The sequence below is a fragment of the Pseudorasbora parva genome, chromosome 21 (assembly GCF_024679245.1).
Source record: "Pseudorasbora parva isolate DD20220531a chromosome 21, ASM2467924v1, whole genome shotgun sequence".
In the NCBI taxonomy this organism is placed as follows: Eukaryota; Metazoa; Chordata; class Actinopteri; order Cypriniformes; family Gobionidae; genus Pseudorasbora; species Pseudorasbora parva.
The window spans coordinates 35,767,221-35,787,496 of record NC_090192.1 but is presented as its reverse complement, the minus strand read 5'-3'; the positions used below and the strand labels follow the sequence as shown (position 1 = coordinate 35,787,496).

At 38.6% G+C, this 20,276-nt stretch overlaps 1 protein-coding gene across 3 annotated transcripts in view; it reads right to left on the bottom strand.

Moving 5' to 3' along the window:
* Nucleotides 1-20,276, bottom strand: part of epc1a (enhancer of polycomb homolog 1 (Drosophila) a) — a 47,627-nt gene that overhangs the window by 8,938 nt on the left and 18,413 nt on the right. For all 3 annotated transcript variants that reach the window (XM_067430671.1, XM_067430670.1, XM_067430672.1), the window contains exons 2-8: nt 13,365-13,524; nt 5,350-5,495; nt 4,183-4,389; nt 2,193-2,341; nt 1,581-1,728; nt 1,282-1,440; nt 340-429 (exon numbers count right to left, since the gene is read on the bottom strand). In XM_067430671.1, the coding sequence (XP_067286772.1) occupies nt 340-429; nt 1,282-1,440; nt 1,581-1,728; nt 2,193-2,341; nt 4,183-4,389; nt 5,350-5,495; nt 13,365-13,464 (999 nt within the window). In that variant the 5' untranslated portion in view covers nt 13,465-13,524. The remainder of the gene's footprint in view (nt 1-339; nt 430-1,281; nt 1,441-1,580; nt 1,729-2,192; nt 2,342-4,182; nt 4,390-5,349; nt 5,496-13,364; nt 13,525-20,276) is intronic.

The window sequence follows — 20,276 nt, the reverse complement described above, 5'->3', positions numbered from 1 at the left end:
ATAAAATACAAGGAATAAGGGATTGTAACTTAGTTAAAGCATTATGTTCAATCATAAAAATTTACATACTGAAGTATTAAAGGTAAAGGAGCCTCAATTTCAGTAAGGGTGTAAACATGGTCTCTGTTCCAATACCTAAAGAGGCACCAATGTGAGCCAGCATTTAATGTGATCATCTCTGGGATTATCACGTTCTTGCTTGTTAACTTTAGTGTTTTATGGCTATAATGCACACCGGGATAAGCTGAGGTGTAGAACAATAGTAGAGAGGAAAGAGGAATGAGTGTGGAACAGAGGAAGTGCAAGATATGAGATCTGAGGACAGTGCTCGACACCTACAGCATTATAAACACATCCTGCTTTCCGCCTGAAGGCAAACACTCCATCAGGCTCGTTCTCTTCCTCGGCCTCTGATGACCCAGAATGTATCTGCACAACGGGAACAGGAAGTCTTTTATGGACAGACTGCATAAATGAGGTTTAACATTTACAAACCAACACAATACAATTAATTTAATTGTAAAAAAAGCACACTGTGCAACCATTGCTACAGGCATAATACTGTTTAAAAGTTTTGGGTTGTTTTTTGCATTTTAAGCAGCAAAACCGTTTTCAACATTGATAATAATTAGAAATGTTTCTTGAGCAGCAAATCAGCATATTAGAATGATATCTGGAGGTTCATGTGACACTGAAGACTGGCGTAATGATGCTGAAAATTGCATTCAGCTTTGATTACAGGAACAAACTACATTTGAAATTATTAAAAAACAATGGCTTTTAAATTGCAATATTTTACATCATTACATTATTATTTTTAAATGCAATCTCTGTGAGCTTTTTCAAAAATCTTTAAAAGAAAAACAAACTTTTGAACAGTACTGAAGCTCTGCCCCAAATTATGCCGCTGATTAAAGGGACAGCTCACCCAAAAATGAATCCTTAAGTCATCATAGGTGTACATGACATTCTTCTTTCAGACAAATACAATCAGTTATATTAAAAATGTCCTGGCTAATCCAAGCATTATAATGGCAGCCCCAAAAAAGGGCATCAACCCATTACAAAAGTACTCCACATGGCTCCAGTGGTTAATAAAGGCCTTCTGAAGCGAAGCGATGGGTTTGCTTAAGAAAAATATTTAAAACTTTATAAAGTAAAATATCTAGCTTCTGGCAGAAGATGAGTAAATCATGGGATGATTTTCATTTTTGGGTGATTTTTTTCCCCATTCCTTTAAACTGCGATGTATATAATTAAGCAAATGCCCAGTGTACATACCTGTGAAAAGGGCTCGTCATCAGAGCTGGGGAAGTCGTACTGGTTGAGGTCTTTGGGGTTAAACAGGGAGGGACCAGAATGCAATGGGGTGGAGAGAGGGAGGATTTTGGGCTTCTTTTCATACTTCCTCTTTGTTCTGACCACCTCTGTCTTTTCAGGCTGAAAGAAAGATTGATATTTGTTTTATTGATATTTTACACTTAATGTAATAATAAAATGTGACTTTAACAAAATATCTGCGTTTTGTTTTTCTCTCAACAATGTAGTTTTGACCTGGTGTGAAGACATGATGTACCCACCTTGGTCTTGTAGTCTTTGAAGTCCATGTGGTCCTGGTGGCGGTACTGACTGCTACTGGAGAAGGGGATTATGGGAATCTTGTAAACAGGTTTTACCATAGCTAGTGCTTCTGCCATCACCTCTGAACCAAAGTCTGGCATGGCGTTTCTGAAGGGAAAGAGTGGACATTTTTAAGGGTTAGATACCAATCATTAAAAAAATCAAATAAACTAAACGCATCCTTGAGATTGGCTCAGGACACCCCTAATATTTACATATACACTCACAAATTACCCAATACATCTGAGTGATTAAAGATGACAAATGAATAATGGAGACTGATCATGTGCCCTTTATGAACAAACAAGGTGATCCATAATTGCTCATTTAGCCATAAAAACAAGCCCGTTAATTAGGGTATGCAATGATGCCTAAGCCAATTAAAAATACATGACCCGTTCTCATTATGCATGAATGCATACAGAGTAAAACAATTACAGAAGCAATTAAGAAAATTCTAGAGTCAAGCAGGTTAGGCATATTAAAATCGATCTTTTATATTCATAATAACAAACACATGCACTCGACAACAATGATGACACTTTCACAGCTCTGAGAGTTAATCTACGTACCTCTTTTCCACAACCTCCAACGTGAGGTGAAGCAGTTCTCGTTTGCTCTTTTCTCGCTTCTTAATCATCTCCAAGATAGTGACGGCTCGACTTAGGTCTCTTCTTAGTTTGAGCATCTTCTCATAAGATGCCTCGTCATTCTTACGGTTCTGGAGAGTCATGACCAAAACGTTAGTACACTTCATATATACTTAACTACTATTTAGAAAAGTTAATAACATTAGAAGACAGAAATTGAAGTCACTGGTTTGTAACTATAATACTACAACTGTTGATTTGTCAAATTACAGTTTTTTTTTTATAACAATACCAGTGAAATTTCACAATTCTTTACATCAATTTCAATACCACAAAAAATTAATGGGCCTGTTTACACCTGCATTACACATCAAATACAGGAAATAACCAGGTGTAAACAGGCCCAATGTGTTGAGCACAACTCCTCTTTTAAGCCATTATTCTGATAAACAGCAAGTAATAAAATGAACAAAAAAGCAAAACAATAGGAATCAAGTATAAAACGGTTGGCAGGCTACATTTTTCAATTACACACATTTTTTTTAATAGAATCAGTAGTAAATAAGATTACTTTTTTCATGCACATCAATTATGTGCATGGTATGCATGCCATACCAAAAACAAGTAGTCACTATTGTGTTTTTTTTTCATAGTTAGGGTTATTGTTAAAGGGATAGTTCACTTTGAAATTAAATTTTGATATGTTTTAGCTTACCTCATGGGCATCCGAGATGTAGGAGTATTTGTTTCCCCTGTAGTTTCAATTTTGATCATTTTAGGTCAAACCGTTCTTGTCTGTGCCTCACATAATGCAGGTCTATGGTCACCACCTCAAAGAGCATACACAGAGAAGTCCAAATTAAACAATCCCCCATCGTAAGTACACACTGATGGCCTAAGACACGAAACGAGCAGAATGTATGAGAAAACGAACAGTATTTATATTGTTTTTACCTCTTGTACACCACAGGAAACACGCATGCGCGCCCTCAGATCAGTCGGACTGTTCGTTCAATACTGTTCGTTTTCTCACACAAACCGCTCGTTTCGTGTCTTAGGCCATCAGTGTGTACTTACGATGGGGGATTGTTTAATTTGGACTTCTCTGTGTATGCTCTTTGAGGTGGTGACCATAGACCTGCATTATGTGAGGCACAGACAAGAACGGTTTGACCTAAAATGATCAAAATTGAAACTACTGGGGAAACAAATAACTCCTACATCTCGGATGCACATGAGGTAAGCTAAAACATATCAAAATTTAATTTCAAAGTGAACTATCCCTTTAATCTTATGTTTTTGAGTCAGAAATATGAAGGTGGAATGAGAACAGAGTGCAGTCTAGAATCAATTCTGAATATGCCTGAATATCAATATCAATTCACCATTAGGCCCTAATGTAATGAACTATGAAAATAATAATAATAATTCTTCAGTTCAGAGATGCTCAAAACTCAACAAATAACGCCAAAGTTTGGTGAGGAGAAACGACCACACATAAGGATCAACTGAATGCCTGATAGTTTAAGGCAAACTCCTGAAAGTCATTATGAGACAGACTTCCAAACAAAGTTAAAGAGCTGGCAGAGCTTTCACTTATTAAAACAAGAATGTTTGTAAATGCATTAAATGCTTTCCACTGTCATTTAATTTGTTATTCTTAGCATGCAATAAAATAAGTTATGATATTAAAAAGGAGTACTGCAAGAGTAAGTTGCACTATAAAACGTACTCTGACATTTACAACACAAACTCCATCTTCCATTAACGCCACACGGCCTGCTAGTATTGACCAGCTGTGGACTTCAAGTAAAACAAAAGTGTCAAATATGGCTCCTTTTACGGTCGACAGATCGATCAAAGTGACTGCTGTATTGAGTTGCTTTCTTCCATCCAGTCCGTTAGAGGATCAGCATTAAAGGATTAAGAATGAAACATCGATACAGCCACAGCTCTGACTAGGATCGCTCACCTTTCTCGTCTGCATCTTCTCGGTCCTGCGCCTGAAGGCCACGTAGGGGTCATTGGTACTGGATCCGTCCCGCTTTTCCTGCTTGATAGTTGGGATGAGGGATCCGTTTTTACACAGTTTCCTCTTTCTGCTCCAGTACTCAAACACCTCCCTGATCAGATCGTCATCTTCCTTCAGTAAAAGCTTCGCTTCCTGTAGGGTCACCAGCTGTGGTAAAGAAAAATGTCACCATTAATATTAATAATAATAATAATAAAAGATTAAGTCAATTAAGTTTTGGGGTAAGATTTAAAAAAAGAAAGAAAAAAAAGTCAGTTATGGTCAGCAAGGCCGCATTTATTTGATCAAAAATACAGTCAAAACATTATTATGGTGAAATATTATTGCGATAATGCCTATTTGAATTTTGTAACTTATTGAAAGTGTAACTTATTCCAATGGAGAAAATCAGATTTTTCAGCATTACATTAGTCTTCAGTGTCACATGATCCTTCAGAAATCATGCTAATTCATAGTTTTTTAGTCACGTGACAAAACAGCCATAGAACCGCAGCAAAAACCTGTAAATTTTTCATCTTAAAAAACAAAAATATGTGCATAAGATGCAAGTTTTGGGAACTTGTGATCCATTTACAGCCTCTACTGCAGTATTTCAAATCACTAAAAATAGCAGGATGTTTGTTTAACGCTAATCAAGGATTTGTTGATCTGGGTTTTATTCTAAATGAAATTGTGTTGCACCACTTTATATACATACAATTTTTTAAAAACATTTTATTTAACATGGATACACACACACACACACACACACACACACACACACACACACACACACACGATTATTAGTAACATCTGTTCAATTTCTCATTAATGTAATTATCTAATCAACCAGTCACATGGCAGTTGCTTCAATATATATATATTTTTTTTAATTTGTATTATTAACAACATTTATTTTACGATTATCAGCATAAGCTAAAAGCGGTTTATCTTTTTCTAGAAGGATTCCACACAGTGACATCCTGAATTCAGAAAGAAAGGCTAAACAGAATCACTTCGGCTTTTAATTTAAAGTTGAGTGTAACTGTCTGAAATCCCCAAGGTTTTTTTTCCCTCCTATTCTGTTTTCTGCAGTTCACACTGTAAGTGGTGAAGCTTTTTAATTACCTGCTGTCCGCTGCCTTTCTCTAATCTGTCAATCATCTCCTCAAACTGCAGGGCCTCCACCTCCAGCTTCTTTTTCAGCTTATTCACAAAAACCTCATCCTCCAAGTCCAAATCGTAGTCCGGCTGCTCCGTATCCAGACTGAAAGCTGTGGAGAGAGAGACATGGGAGGTTAAACGCACCCAAACAATCATTTCTGATATTAGGTATGTTTAAAACTAAAATATTAGTTTTATGTTTAAACATTTCCTCAGGTATGACAATATGGCCATTTTTATATATTCTTGCAAGACTTCATTAATGTTCAATGTGTCTGAATTTTCTGGCTTTCCGTGTTTTAACTGTTATGCAGTAGGGGGTGCTATTACACATCTTAAAGAGTACAGAATCTCCAGATTTAAACAGGCGAAGAAACAAGCAATCTCGTATGTAATGTATGCATATGTAAAATAACATTATCATCAACATATAAATTGTTTGTCTCTCAGCAAAACATCTAATTTATAATAATAAATCTAAACTCTTCTTCTGTAGAACTTAAGACTTAATTTTTAAAATGGGCTACCTCTTTGTTGTATGATAGTCTGCTATTATTGTTGCATCGATTTCATATTTACTGGCTCTTAAATGGCACTTAAGACTCAAGTATGGACCAGACTGTCTGAAATGTCTCAAATGAAAAAACAAAAAAAAAATGCAATCAATGAAACTCACTAGAGTGAGCGATGTAAAGACACGTTTTGTTATGTTTGGCAGACACCCTCAAAGATCCCAAGAGATGCCGCTTAAACACACTTCCCCATCTGAACTGTGTTCCCACTACAGTTCCCAGTGCCTCATCCTCACTTCCACTTTCCCTCCCCCCTCTTGTCTGGTGTGTGACACAGCAGGACACCTCCTGCTCTTATTACAGACACCCCAGGGGCCGCCAAACTCACTTAAACTAAACCAGTCACTCCATCTACCCCATCACACACACACACGCACACAAAATGAAGTCATGCCAGTTAAATATTAAATACCCCACATAGCAAACCTATACATATTACAACACTAAACCAGACTAAGAGGTATCCAAAAACACGGCATGTCAAGAATCAACACAACATTTACTGGGAAGTACAATAAAAAAAAATACAAATAATAAAGCTTGGTAAAGGAAATGTTTCAAACATCAAAAAATTGTATTTCTTGTTTTGTTGATTTGTATTTAATAACATGCATGGCAACAAAAAAATTGCCGGAATCTCACAATTTGTCTGGTATTAAAATCACAGAATGAAAATCTAATTCTAACCTAAGCAGGCAATCAGTTAATATGAAAGTGGAATCCACAATTACCACACGCACAAGAGTCAAATTAGATGTAAGCAAATAAAAATCACAAGGAATTCATGAAATCACGTGTTGTTGATGCTCATATGGTTATGAGCACCTCCTGGCAATTTTTAAACAGTTGGCCGTTTTCACCAGTGTACAGCTATTGCCAAATCATATACAACCACGTCACATAGGCTAGATCGATGAATATTATTAGTAGCTGCAATCATACAGCTTGTGCAGTGGTCTTCACTATTTTTTTCAGGAGAGCCACACTGATACAACAAAATCAATAGGAGAGACACTTTTACCGCAAAGTATTAAAAGTCACATCGAGACATAAATATCATAAAGAGCCACCCAATGAATAACACTGCACTAGTGGTTTCTGTTGAAAGGAATGGCTGCTCTTCTCTTTCAACAAATCTTTGCACACAAATAAATTACTTTTTTCCATCCGAAGCAATATATAATATATAATCTTGTATGGCAGCAAGACTGAAATCTCGACTCCCAGTGTTTAACGAGAAGCTGATTAACCCCGGTACAGTTGTGTCGTGTATCAGTTGCTTTGACTTGATTTTCAACTACTTCCTTCTGCCTTGCTTCAAGTTAACAGTTTGAGATTTGAGCCCAAGCACCTGTTAATAATTCTAAAAGGTCACTTTAGAACTAGTAACCAAGGAACGTTGAGTCAGTTGAAAATCAGTTGATGAAACCGTCCGCGATATATTTGTCCTTTTAAAAGAATGACAGCATAATATATTTTATTTCTATAAAATAATATTTATTGAACAATAATATTTAAATGAACAACAGTCATTATAAAAGACAATCTGAAATAAAAACACAAGAAAACAATTCAGTCCAGTGTACAAAAAGTAGGGTTCTAGTAGTCAATAAAGGAATATAAAAGTTATACAACTTAATTTTCCCCTTTACCCAAATTAATTTGCCCTGGAATGTGTAAGGGAATAATAAGACCAAAGATCGCCCATTTGATATAGCCCAAATTAACTCATGTTTAAACACAATCTACAAGAGTCAGAGAAAAATTCCTAAAGGACTGGCCGAGATGAAGCTGTTCTCTGTGGGTACACGAGCGCTGAGCAGTGATAATCTCTTCTGACATTTGCCGCAAATTCACTAGAATATCTATTATATTTATAATAATAAAACCAAACATAAAATGTATCAAAGGTTACAAAGGTTACAGTAACAAAATATTCAACAATAATTCCTCACAAATTGTGTGTTGTGTATTTCTGGTAATCAAATGAATGAATGTCATAAAATATTAATTTAAATTAACTTTTAATCATATGAAATTAAGCTTTTTTTGTCGAACAACATGTTGCAATGAGCTTTACTGTTAAAACTAAAACATGGAAGAAAATGTGATTATTCCTTAAAAAAAGTTTTGATAGTATTTTGTTACTATTAGTGTTAGTATTGTTAGTATTACATTGAAACCGGTCTAAATACAACAGTAATACATCCATGTCAAGTTATTTTTAACTTTTATTTTGACGGGTGGCCGTTTTCTCAAATGAAATGGTAAAATGCTCATGAAGTGACTCCGAGTGGCTCGAAGATGAAGTTCATGTCTTCATATAGTAAGACTACAGAGGCTGATAATAAAGATTGCTTCAGTGTGTGTGTGTGGTGGTAAGTGGAACCGCTTGTCTTCACACAGACAAGCAGAACATTCCTATTTAATTCGTCTTTTTGTGGTTTAATAGTCATAGACACATCTATATTGTGATTTAATTTAAGTGTACACTATTCATAAAAAAAAAAAAAAAAAAAAATTCCATGAAATATAGTAAATCCTGTTTTTATGACTGGATTTCGTGATTTTGTCTGCGCTTTCTGCATCGCGGAAATCACAGGGCACTAAAAAAGTGTGGTTAAAGAGACATATGAAATAAGGTTCTGTTCACACACGATCTCTAACTGGTAATATTCCAGTAAAGACTGTGTGTGTGAAAGGCGCTGCCCATCATACACTGCAATTTTCTGTGAAATCGGTCAAGACCAAACTGGCCAAAATCTTCAGACTTTGGGCTGAACGATATTCTGTTTTAACATCGACATCGCAATGTGCGCGAGCGATAGTCAATTCACCGGCACATGCAATGTGAAGGGTAGTAGCCCATGGTGTATTAAGAGAACGGTAGCACACAGTAAACATGAGTTTGTTGCTGGAGTGACATGCACGTTCCGCATACCTGCACAGTGATTGGTTTACTGTGCCGCTGCACACCGCTCACGGCCAAACATTCACTGCTAAAATGAACGAAGAGGATCCACAGAGAAAAAAAAAGGTTTCGTACCAGAAATCATCTTTTTGAGGCTATTTCGGCTAAAAAAAGGATGATGTTGACCAAAAAAATGTACTTTGCATGGAGTGTCAGAAAGTTGTGGCCACAAAACACCACCAATTTGTCTGATCACTTAAAACGGCACCACAAAGCTCTTTAAGACGAATACAAAGCAGGGCTCGACATTAACGCTTGTCCAGGACAAGTGGATTTTTTGAAGGGACAAGCGAAAGAGAATCTGACTTGCCTGATGGACAAGAGCCTGATTAAAACAAAAAATAACTAGCGAATCACCAAAATGCAAGAATGTTTGTGCATTAATTTAGTGTAATCGACAGGATCGATAGTGGATGACATTGATAATATATAATGAATTGACGATAATAAGGTCGCGCTGTTGTTGCAAGATGGCGCCGCCGTGTTCGGTCGCCGTTCAGGTCGCTCCTCTGAGACTTTGCTTTTATTTATTATTCTACACTCTTTTGTTCTCGATTTTTACTAATCTATCATCAGCCTTGGTCTGCTATGATAGCAAAACACTTTTGGATATAGGTTATCGCTACACTGACCTGGTTCAAGACGCTTTCATCAATCCTCTGTGGCCACCTGAGATTCTTCGGAACGCCGAGTTGAACAAAGGCCACCCGACTCGTAGGCGAAGATTCAAAAAACACCGCGGGAAACGCGCTGGGATCCGCAACAGACTGAGGAAGAGAGCATTCAGTCCCCCTCTCCCGAGCATTCTGCTCGCAAATGTCCAATCCTTGGAGAATAAGATGGACGATCTTAGAGCCAGGATAAGTTTCCAACGGGACATGAGAGACTGCAACATCTATTGTTTGTCCGAAACATGGCTCACGCCCGCGGTCCCGGACACAGCTGTGACGCCGTCTGAGAACTTCTCTGTTTTCCGGATGGACAGAACAGCCGAAGCCGGTAAAACCAAAGGCGGCGGAGTGTGTTTCATGATAAACAAGAAATGGTGCGATCCCAGAAACATCTCCATCCTTTCGCGATCCTGCTCGCCTCACCTGGAACATTTATCAATAATTTGCCGCCCATTCTATCTGCCTAGGGAGTTTTCTTCAGTCGTCGCCACTGTGGTTTATATTCCACCACAGGCAGACACGGGACTGGCTTTATCTAGCCTCCATGATGCCATCAGCGGCTCCACAAACAGCCACCCCGATGCGGCTTTCGTCGTCGCGGGTGATTTTAACAAAGCCAACCTTAAGAAAGTATTGCCTAACTTTCACCAACATGTCTCCTGTCCCACACGAGGAGCAAACACACTGGATCACTGCTATTCTCTGTATAAGAATGCCTACAAGGCTCGTTCACTACCAGCCTTTGGTAAATCGGACCATGCCGCCATTTTCCTTACACCTGAGTACAAACAAAGGCTCGTTCAGGAACCCCCGGTGAGGCGGGAAGTTAAACGCTGGTCGCCTCATTCAGAGATCACACTACAGGCAGCTCTTGACGACGTCGACTGGGACATGTTCCGAGCGAGTTCATCGGACGTCAGCGAGTTCACTGATGTGGCGCTCTGCTTCATCAACACACTGACAGAGCAAGCCACACAAACAATAACTATAACGTCCTTCTCTAATCAGAAACCGTGGGTGGACAGTTCAATCCGCGCTGCAGTGAACGCCCGCACTGCCGCATACAACGCCGGTCTACTAACAGGGAATATGAGGGATTATAAATTATCCTGTTATGCTCTCCGACGCGCCGTTAAAGCCGCAAAGCTCCGTTATAGGGATCGCGTGGAGTCTTATTTCCAACTCAACGACTCCCGGCGGATGTGGCAGGGACTGAGGACCATCTGTGCTTTTGGAACGAAATCCTCTGCAGAAGTGAGAGCTGATCCGTTGCTTGTGAACGAGTTAAACTCTTTCTACGCTCGCTTTGATGGCAATCGCGGCAGCGCGACACCGCCGAGTGACGCGTCAGACAGAATCACTCAGAGCTGCAACAATCACGTGATCTCTGTCTCGGAGGATGACGTTCGTAGGACACTCAAACGTGTGGATGTTAGGAAAGCTGCTGGTCCGGATGGTGTTTCAGGTCGTGTCCTGCGGTCCTGTGCTGATCAGCTCGCTGGACTCCTCACATCCATCTTCAATGAGTCCCTTGCTACATCTGTGGTCCCAACCTCATTCAAAAAATCCACCATCATCCCTGTCCCTAAGAACAGTAAACCCTCTTGCCTAAATGACTATCGCCCAGTGGCTCTCACGTCTTTAGTCATGAAGGTCTTTGAGAGACTCATCAAAAACAACATTTGCACCTCCATCCCTGACACCTTGGACCCTCTTCAGTTCGCTTATCGTCCCAATAGATCGACTGAAGATGCCATCTCTCACGTCCTCCACTCCTCCCTCACACACATCGACAGCAAGAATGGGAACTATGTAAGACTGCTATTTATTGACTATAGTTCAGCCTTTAACACCATAGTTCCCATTAAGCTAACTAACAAACTCCTGGATCTCGGACTGAACTCTTCTCTCTGTCACTGGATTGAAGATTTCCTCACTGGCAGACCTCAGGTGGTGAGAGTAGGACAGTTCACCTCCACCTCCATCACCGTGAGTGTGGGAGCTCCACAGGGCTGTGTCCTCAGTCCCCTGCTCTACTCTCTCTACACGCATGACTGTTTGTCCACACACAGCTCCACCTCTGTCATCAAGTTTGGGGATGATACTGTTGTCCTGGGCCTCATTTCCAACAACAATGAGACCGCATACTTGGATGAGGTGGAGCAACTGACATCATGGTGCCAAGACAACTGTCTCCTTCTGAATGTGAACAAGACCAAAGAACTGATTGTGGACTTCAGGAAGAGACAGCAGCGGTCATATTCCCCTCTCATGATCAGCGGGACACCAGTAGAGAGAGTGAGCAGCTTCAAATACCTGGGTGTCAACATCTCCGAGGACCTGACCTGGACTGCACATATCCAGTCTCAGGTGAAAAAGGCCAGGCAAAGACTGTACCACCTGTGCCAGCTGAGGAAATTCCGGGTCTCACCAGCTATCCTGAAAACTTTCTATTCAGGGGCGATAGAAAGTTTACTAACTCAGTGCATCACAGCGTGGTATGGTAACAGCACCAGTCACGACTGCAAAGCCCTGCAAAGAGTGGTGCGCTTGTCCGAGCGCATCTCAGGGTCAGCTCTCCCGTCTCTGCAGGACATCTACATCAAACGATGCAGAGGCAGAGCTACAAAAATCATCATGGACATTAATCACCCGGCCAACCCCCACTTCACCCGGCTGCCTTCTGGTAAGCGCTTCCGTAGCCTGATGGCCAAAACTGAGAGACTCAGGAGGAGTTTCTTCCCACAGGCCATCAGACTCCTGAACGCTGTCACTTAACTACATGTGACTTCACCTCACTTCAGTATTAACAAACTCACATACTGATATTGCACTGCACTTTATTCTTGTGTTCATGTCACTACTCATTATAATGCTGTTTGCACATTACACTCCTGCACTTCTGTTATCCACAGATTTATTTTTATAGTCTCCAGTTTACTTTATCTCACTTATTTTATTCCACATCTCTTATTTCTTTTACTTGATTTATTCATAATTCTACATATGTATATATATATAGCACCTTATCCTATTCCTATTTTATCCTATCCCTATTTTATAATTTATTGTGCTTTTTTTGTTAATTGTTATTTGCTGTCCATGGAGCGGACCTGTTTACATTTCACTGCCGGTTGTATTCTGTATAACTGTGTATGTGACAAATAAAACTCTTGAACTTGAACTTGAACTTGAACTTGAACTTGAACTGTTGACGCTCGTGCAGCCTCTTGAGGAGAAATTACAACACTTGATGTAATTTTTTTTCCAATATCGTGAAGCCCTACTGCAGACTGGTACAGACATTCACAAACTATTGTCGACTCATCCATCCATGTGTGAACGAAAATACATTTTTAAAATAAATGATGCAGCGTAGTTTAATCGCCAGTGAGACTACTCTCTTATTTCACCCACCACTGATGCTCAGAACAATCCATGCATTCAAATAAAAAACAATTGAAAGGAAAAGGGGATCTTAATCAGATGAGGTGAACGCATCCAAATGTATAAGACGTGGCAGATGGCAGAGCCTGCAATCCACAAACACTCACAAAGAGCAAAAAACAACAATAAATGCCTGCTCTTTAGGAATTCGTGGACAGATGTTGATAACAAAAGCTTCAATCACTTTGTTTCTCTCATTCAAACACTTCAATACCTGTCCCTCATAACAAACCTTGCGGGTAATGCCCTAAAACACTGCTTCATTAAAGAAGTGATCCATTAGTACTGGTTTATGCTCATTTACATTCGTGCACTCACGCTGTAAGTGAATGAGCTGCTTTGGCATCTTGAAGTCTCCAGGGTAGAGCGAGTCATAGTAGGCGATGTTGCTCTCGGCCTCTGGGACAGGAATCACCATGTTATCCCTCTTCTCTCCGTACACCTGCTGGGCGGAAATTGCCCTCTGGAGATGGTGTTCCTACGGCAATCATAAACAAAGAGACATGTGCTTTAATAAACATTCCCATTCATATAAGAATCATATCGAACCCAAAAAAAATTTAAATTGAAATGTTGAAAAATCTGAAATTTTTTAATAAAAAACTCGATTTGCGTTTTGATTCCCCCCGCCCCCATTAAAAAAAAAAATTGCAAACTGTACATATATTTTAAATATATATATATATTTATTATATTTAATTAAAGTGCATCAACATAAAATTGCAAAGGCAAACCCTTTAAAAGTTGCTGTGCAGTGTGCCATAAAGATTGTTAAACATTATTTATACTGTATTTGGATTGAGCTAATAAACAAAAAATTGGTAACTAAAACAATTATAACATTAGTGTATCAGTATATGTACAACAGTGATATATTTCTCAAGTAAAACCGAACTTTTATTTTGACGGGTTGCCGTGAATACTTTTGAGTTTCTTTGTGTTTATGACATGACGGTGGTTTTTCTCAAATTAAACGATAAAATGCTTGTGAAGTGACTCTCAGAGCGGCTTTGGAGATGACGGACATGCATTTATGTCCTCGTATGAGATGGAAACCCGTGATTGTCACGCACAATTCTATGTAGGCCTGTGTTTGAGGTAAACTGCTGCGGGTCACACCATTCATACGCACGCACGCACGCACGCATACACACACACGCAGGACACTCAGGATTCGTAGCCTAAATAGTCTTTGTGCTGTTTAATATTCACATACACTATCACCAGATGCGTTGGTCTAGCAACAAGTGCAATCCACTTCACAGACACAGATTGCGTGTTCTGTTTAAACAATCGAAGTGCAAAAATACGGGATGTTTCACTGGAAAATACTAAATGGGAAGACGGCGGAAAAGAGCTAAAATACGTGACAAACCCGGAAAAGCAGGAGGGTTGACAGCTATGGCTCGGTTACAGGTGACAATACCACCACGCACACTAAACACCGTCTCCGATGGGGCACTAGTTGCAACTCCACACGACTGAAATCGAAGAGCATTTTTTTTGGAAGGAGCTGCTCTCTTTCGCCCATTCCCCAGCTATGTTGTTTGTGTATGCATGCGCTGCCATCGGCCGCAGGGAGTGTGCTACGGAAACCCTGAAGGAAGATTTGGCGAATGCAAAATGTATGTATTGCGCTATACTGCCGAAGGGGAGAAAAAAAAATCTCATTTTTTTTCCTTTTTTTTTTCCCGATTTGACCTACCAACTCGATCAATTTTTTTTAATCAATCAAATCAATTTTTTCCCCGGCCCTAGATTACATCCAGGCGCATTTTCAGTTTGTGCCTTTGGAAGTTTTTTTCACAAATAATGAAGTTGGTCCCGATCACAATTCAAATTACATTGAAAACAGTTCAATGAAAACAATTTAAACAACAAAACAAAACAAATTAAAGGCTACGATGAGTCTGCGATGAATCATCGCCCTACTATAGTACAAGAAAGCGTCACAGCATATGATGCTGACATGAAGATGAATTTAAACCAGGAAGTTGAAAATAGAGCAACAAGGCTTAAAATTAACTAGTTTTCTCCCACATTCAAAACTAACAGATGGTAACATCGTCTTCCGTGATGTTCAACACACAACTTCTGTTAAAATCTCAGAAAATTTGGTTTAGGGTTTCATGACCCTTTAAGACTCAAATCAAATAAACAAATCGCTTTGAACAGAATGTCATTGGTTTAAAGGCCATTTGCTAAGATACTTGCAAAACACATGACAATATGCAGAAGCAGCATGGGGTTCAAAATATCAGTTTTGATTGTCATCATCACCAGCTGGATACCAAACAAAGCAATGCATAATTTCCCCCCACAAAGATTGTAGAAACATTCAGCAATGATCAGCCTTGGTTAATTTCCTCCCAGACGCATTTATACAAAAATATGTGCTGACCCAGAATAAGGTTCATCGCTGATGACTGACTGACAGACAGACGTCACGATTTCCCACGATTACAATAAAAAAATTACATTGAAAACAGTTCAATGAACACAATTTAAACAACAAAACAAAACAAATTAAAGGCTACTGGATGTTATACCAGAACTAAACCAATGATATTTAAATGGTGGACCCCAGCATGTTTCCATCTGGACCGCAAGACAGAACGGTAGCACAATTTTCCTGTTTCTAGTTAAAGTGAGCAGTGTCAAAACATCAGTGTAGATCACACTTCATTCAACACATCCTCCTCACATCCTAATGTGACGTGAGCCACATTAACAGAGCATAACGCTCAAACACCATCCCAAGATGTCATCATCCATCGTGCTGTTTCATTGAAGACATCTCTTCTGATGCCAATTTGGTAGACATTGCCTCTTCTGGGTTAGGGTTGAGCGATGCAAGAATCCTTCAGTAACAAAGCCAGTTTGGTCTTTGAACCATCTCTCCTGATCATTGCACCAAAACTACACTGCATTTCCAATTACGCAACCCTTTTGAGCTTTTCTTTACACCCCTTGTGAATTTGTAATATAGATCAAATGACAAATGAGATGAGCTGTGGTTTCAGAGCAAATTAAACCATTTTAATGCAATAACCTCAACCAGTTCACAAAAACCTCTTTGAATAAGTAGGCCACACAAACAGGCAGCATAAACCAAATAAAGATAGCGCAGTTCCCAAAAATGCATCCTTTTGGGAAATGAAAAGTCTGACAACAACATAATCGTAATTGAACTTCGAAAATACAAATCATTCGACCAGTTCGCCTGACGTCATGCACCTCAGGAGGTCAGCTGAAATGATTACACTTGGCATAAGGAAAAAAAAGACATTACGCATGATGGCCTAGAGGCATTTGACCAGAGGAGCTCAAACTAACTTGGGTGACGTAATAGCTGTGAGAAAGGAAACAAAATGTCTATTTACTTAAAAGTATTAACATTGCGTTCCTGCCAGCCATCGTTTAGAAACTAACTTTCATTAGGTCATTAGCATTACAACTCTCTCTTTGTCTCACACACACACACACACACACACCTCGTCTTAAATGACTCAGCTGCGAGCCTCTCGAAAGGAGGCAATTATCAGCAGACAAAAGCCAGACTTCCTTTGGCATAGTCCTCTGAATAACCTTCGGATTGCAAATGCTCCCCCCGCCAAGGGTGACCCCGTCACTGACCTTAGAGGATCATAATTACAAACAGATGAGAGAAGAGAGAACAAAATGGTCATAAAACACACAAAAAAAGCTCTGAAAGAATCCAAAACACGATCTCCAAGTGTTTATAACCAAGATCTCTTCTAAAAAAAACTCCCTGATAATGAATACAGGCAACCATATTTTGTAACCTTTTTTAGGGGGTATTTCAGATTTTTTTTGGTATGGCTAAAGCGTGACATTCACATTATTTAACAAAATACTTAGTAATACAAAAACCAGTAATATATTATAAATGCCAAGCCGAATGCCATTGTAAAAATGTGTGCATTTTAGTTGAATTGCAGTAAATCTATCTAAACTTGAAGTCCCAGTCTGTACATGGTAGATTTTTATAAAAAGGGACAGTGGATTCATTGTGGTATTAACTAGAGGTGCAATGGTTCAAATTACTCATGGTTCGGTTTATCAAGGTTTCGGTATGTGCTATGTTCAAGAAAAAAAGGACTACTGCCAAATAAAAATAAAGAAAAGAAAAAAAAGCATCTACAAGCTTAAAAAAAAGCATCTACAAGCAACACCACAAATATATACAATAGATCAAAGATATTAATAAAATGAACATGGCTTTTTCAGTTTTCTTACGGAAGTTTTCATGTACAAAAATGGAATAATCAAATGTAAAACAACACTGCATGGTTTTCACTTCATTAATTAAAGCTAAATCCTGATTAAAGTAAAAAAAAAAACTGAATTAGCCAAGAGCAGTGAGTGATTTCCTTGTCTTTTGTTGTTTGATCAACATTAGAGGGCTTGTAAACACTCCTTCACGCCTTCTTGCGTTTGAATGTTTAAAAATGGCACAGACGATATTTTGTTGGTACCTTGGTGCTGGTGATCAGCTGACTCCTAAAGTTTTTGATATTCTTCATATTCTGTGTGGTGGTCAGTTCATAGCAGTGACAGAAATCATCTTTCCAAAAAGTTTAAATGTATTTTTTCATTTTATGAAAATGTTTACTTATATTAGTAAACTTGAATACAATCAATAATTGATTTGATCACGTGTTATGCTAATATCCGGATTCTTCCTGTGATATTTATTAAATATACATGCAGTGAAAGTGTGCTCTCGCACTAGTCTAATCGCCAAGACTACATCACGTACGCACACACACGCTCTCTGGGTGTGTGCAAGGGATATACTCGATAATGTCGCACATTGTTAAAACAACAATTACGATATTGCAGACGATATATATATACCGCACACCCCTACTTGACATGTGTATAAAATCAAGAACCTAGGCATGCAGACGCTTCTACAAACATTTGTGAAAGAATGGCTCGCTCTCAGAAGCTCGATGAACTCAAGTGTGTGATATTACACAGATGGGAAACTAAGTCCATTTGTGAAATTTCCTCACTACTAAGTAGTATATGGTCAACTGTTAGTGGTATTATAAAGTGGAAGCAATTGAGAACGACAATAATTTAGCCACGAAGTGACTAAAGCATAAAATAACAGCAGGGTTATCGTATGCTGAGGCGCACAGTGAGCAGAAGTTGCCAACTTTCTGCAAAGTCATTACCTACAGACCTCCAAACTTCATGTGGTCTTCAGATTAGCTCAAGAACAGTGTGTAGAGAACTTCATGGAATGGGTTTCCATGTCAGAGCAGCTCATCCAAGCCTTGTGTCACAGTTTAATGCATAGCGTCGGATGCAGTGGTGTAAAGCACGCCACCACTGGACTCTACAGCAGTGTTAAGGTCATCTACAAGTAAAGGCAGACATTCCCAAACGTCTGGCAATAGTGTACCTTAGCATAACTCTGTTTTTACGTTATTCAACAAACCATGTTACATATTCAACAAACCACGTGACATGCGTAGTCTGATTTGAGATTAACCGCAGTGAAAGTGCGTGCCGAACAGTGGGTGGAGTGTCTTTTACAGACAATGGTTACAACCCTAGTATTACCTCACTGTCAGCCCTCTCCACTGATAAACACATTGCTACTTATTTTTGTTTACTTGTCGGCTAGTTGTTTTTGGTGTCACAAAATCAATTAAAAAACAAACAAATAGGGCTGCGCGATATTGGGAAAATATATAATTGCGAATATTCTGGGTAAAATTGCGATTGCGATTTAAAATGCGATTTTTGTTATTATAATTTTTTACAAATGAAAAGTGTGTATATAACATTTTGTGTTTTTATATTAACGTGACTAATAATAATAATTATGATTATTATTACTGCTAAAAATATTTAACCATTAGGAAATATTACCATTACAATAACCTTTTCATAATGACAAATAAAAAAAAAAAAAAAAAAGAGTACGTCAGAATAAACATAATATAATAATAATTATTATTATTTTAATTAATATTTTAATTAATATTTTACATATCATTTACAATTAATATTTTAAAATTAATATTTTACAGAAAACTTATTTTACAAAAAAAAAAAAAAACTGCTGGGTTACCTATTAATATGCAGACAGCCTATGACTAAAAAACATTAGAAAGGTCTAAGCCTAAGGAGTTATTCTTAAAGTCTGTCTTGAATATGAAATATGAACCTCTTGTGCATCCACTGTGGGGGAAAAACTCTGTACATTGAAGAAAAACATGGATTGTCCAACACATTTATAATTTTTTAAGTTTATTACGTTTTAAAATGTATTAAGCATTATTTTCTTATTATTGATTACCCAAACGTTTTTAATTCATACTAAAGGCCAGAGGGCGCCCTCGAGCGGAAAACGCCACATTTGCCTCAGAGAAGTAATGGACGTTAGTTTTCAGGAAATCCATGATGTGAAGCTAACGCTGTGTAAACAGAAGATAGAGACGCTTTGATTAAACATGACGACAATAAACAGGACTTCAGCAAAATATGGTGTATTTGAGTTCTTCAAGCTGTCAAGGATATTTTCATAATAATAAAGTGTATTATAATGCAGTGCTGATTGACATAGAGTACTATAAAATAACACATCGTCTGCCTCACTCTGATGAGAAGCCACATCAGCTCACAAACACTCGACTGATGATATAAAGTGAGGTAAAACATGTTATTAAACGTTGCCTTTTGTTGAACAGGTTTATGAACGCTTCACTAGTTTGTGAAGATGTTTGACTCGTGTTGCTTTCTCAAACTCACGTTATAAGGGACTCAAACTAGCAGTCTTTCAGACGGAGCAGCTTTTATCACAGAGCCGCTCTTTGCTAACACACTGGGCATTTATTTAATTAATTAAAATCGCAGCCTTTGAGCTTTGATAATCACACACAAGCCAAATCGCGATTGCGGTTCGATTTCGATTAATCGTGCAGCCCATACAATCAAACAAAAAAAACACCAAAATCTGTCAATTTTGTGGTGGGGCCAAACATGTACAAATTTGAACCACTGGCCCAACAAGGCCAGTAGAAAAATAGTATTGAGCCCTGACTGCTGTTCGAAGCAACAATACTGATCTTGCAGAATATGCAGAATCATTTGCAAAGTCCTGGCATTCTATCCAGGAACTAGAGGCACACAAGCAGGTCAAGCTTGTCTGGAATGCTGCCACGACCTCTAGCCCAGACGACACTCCAG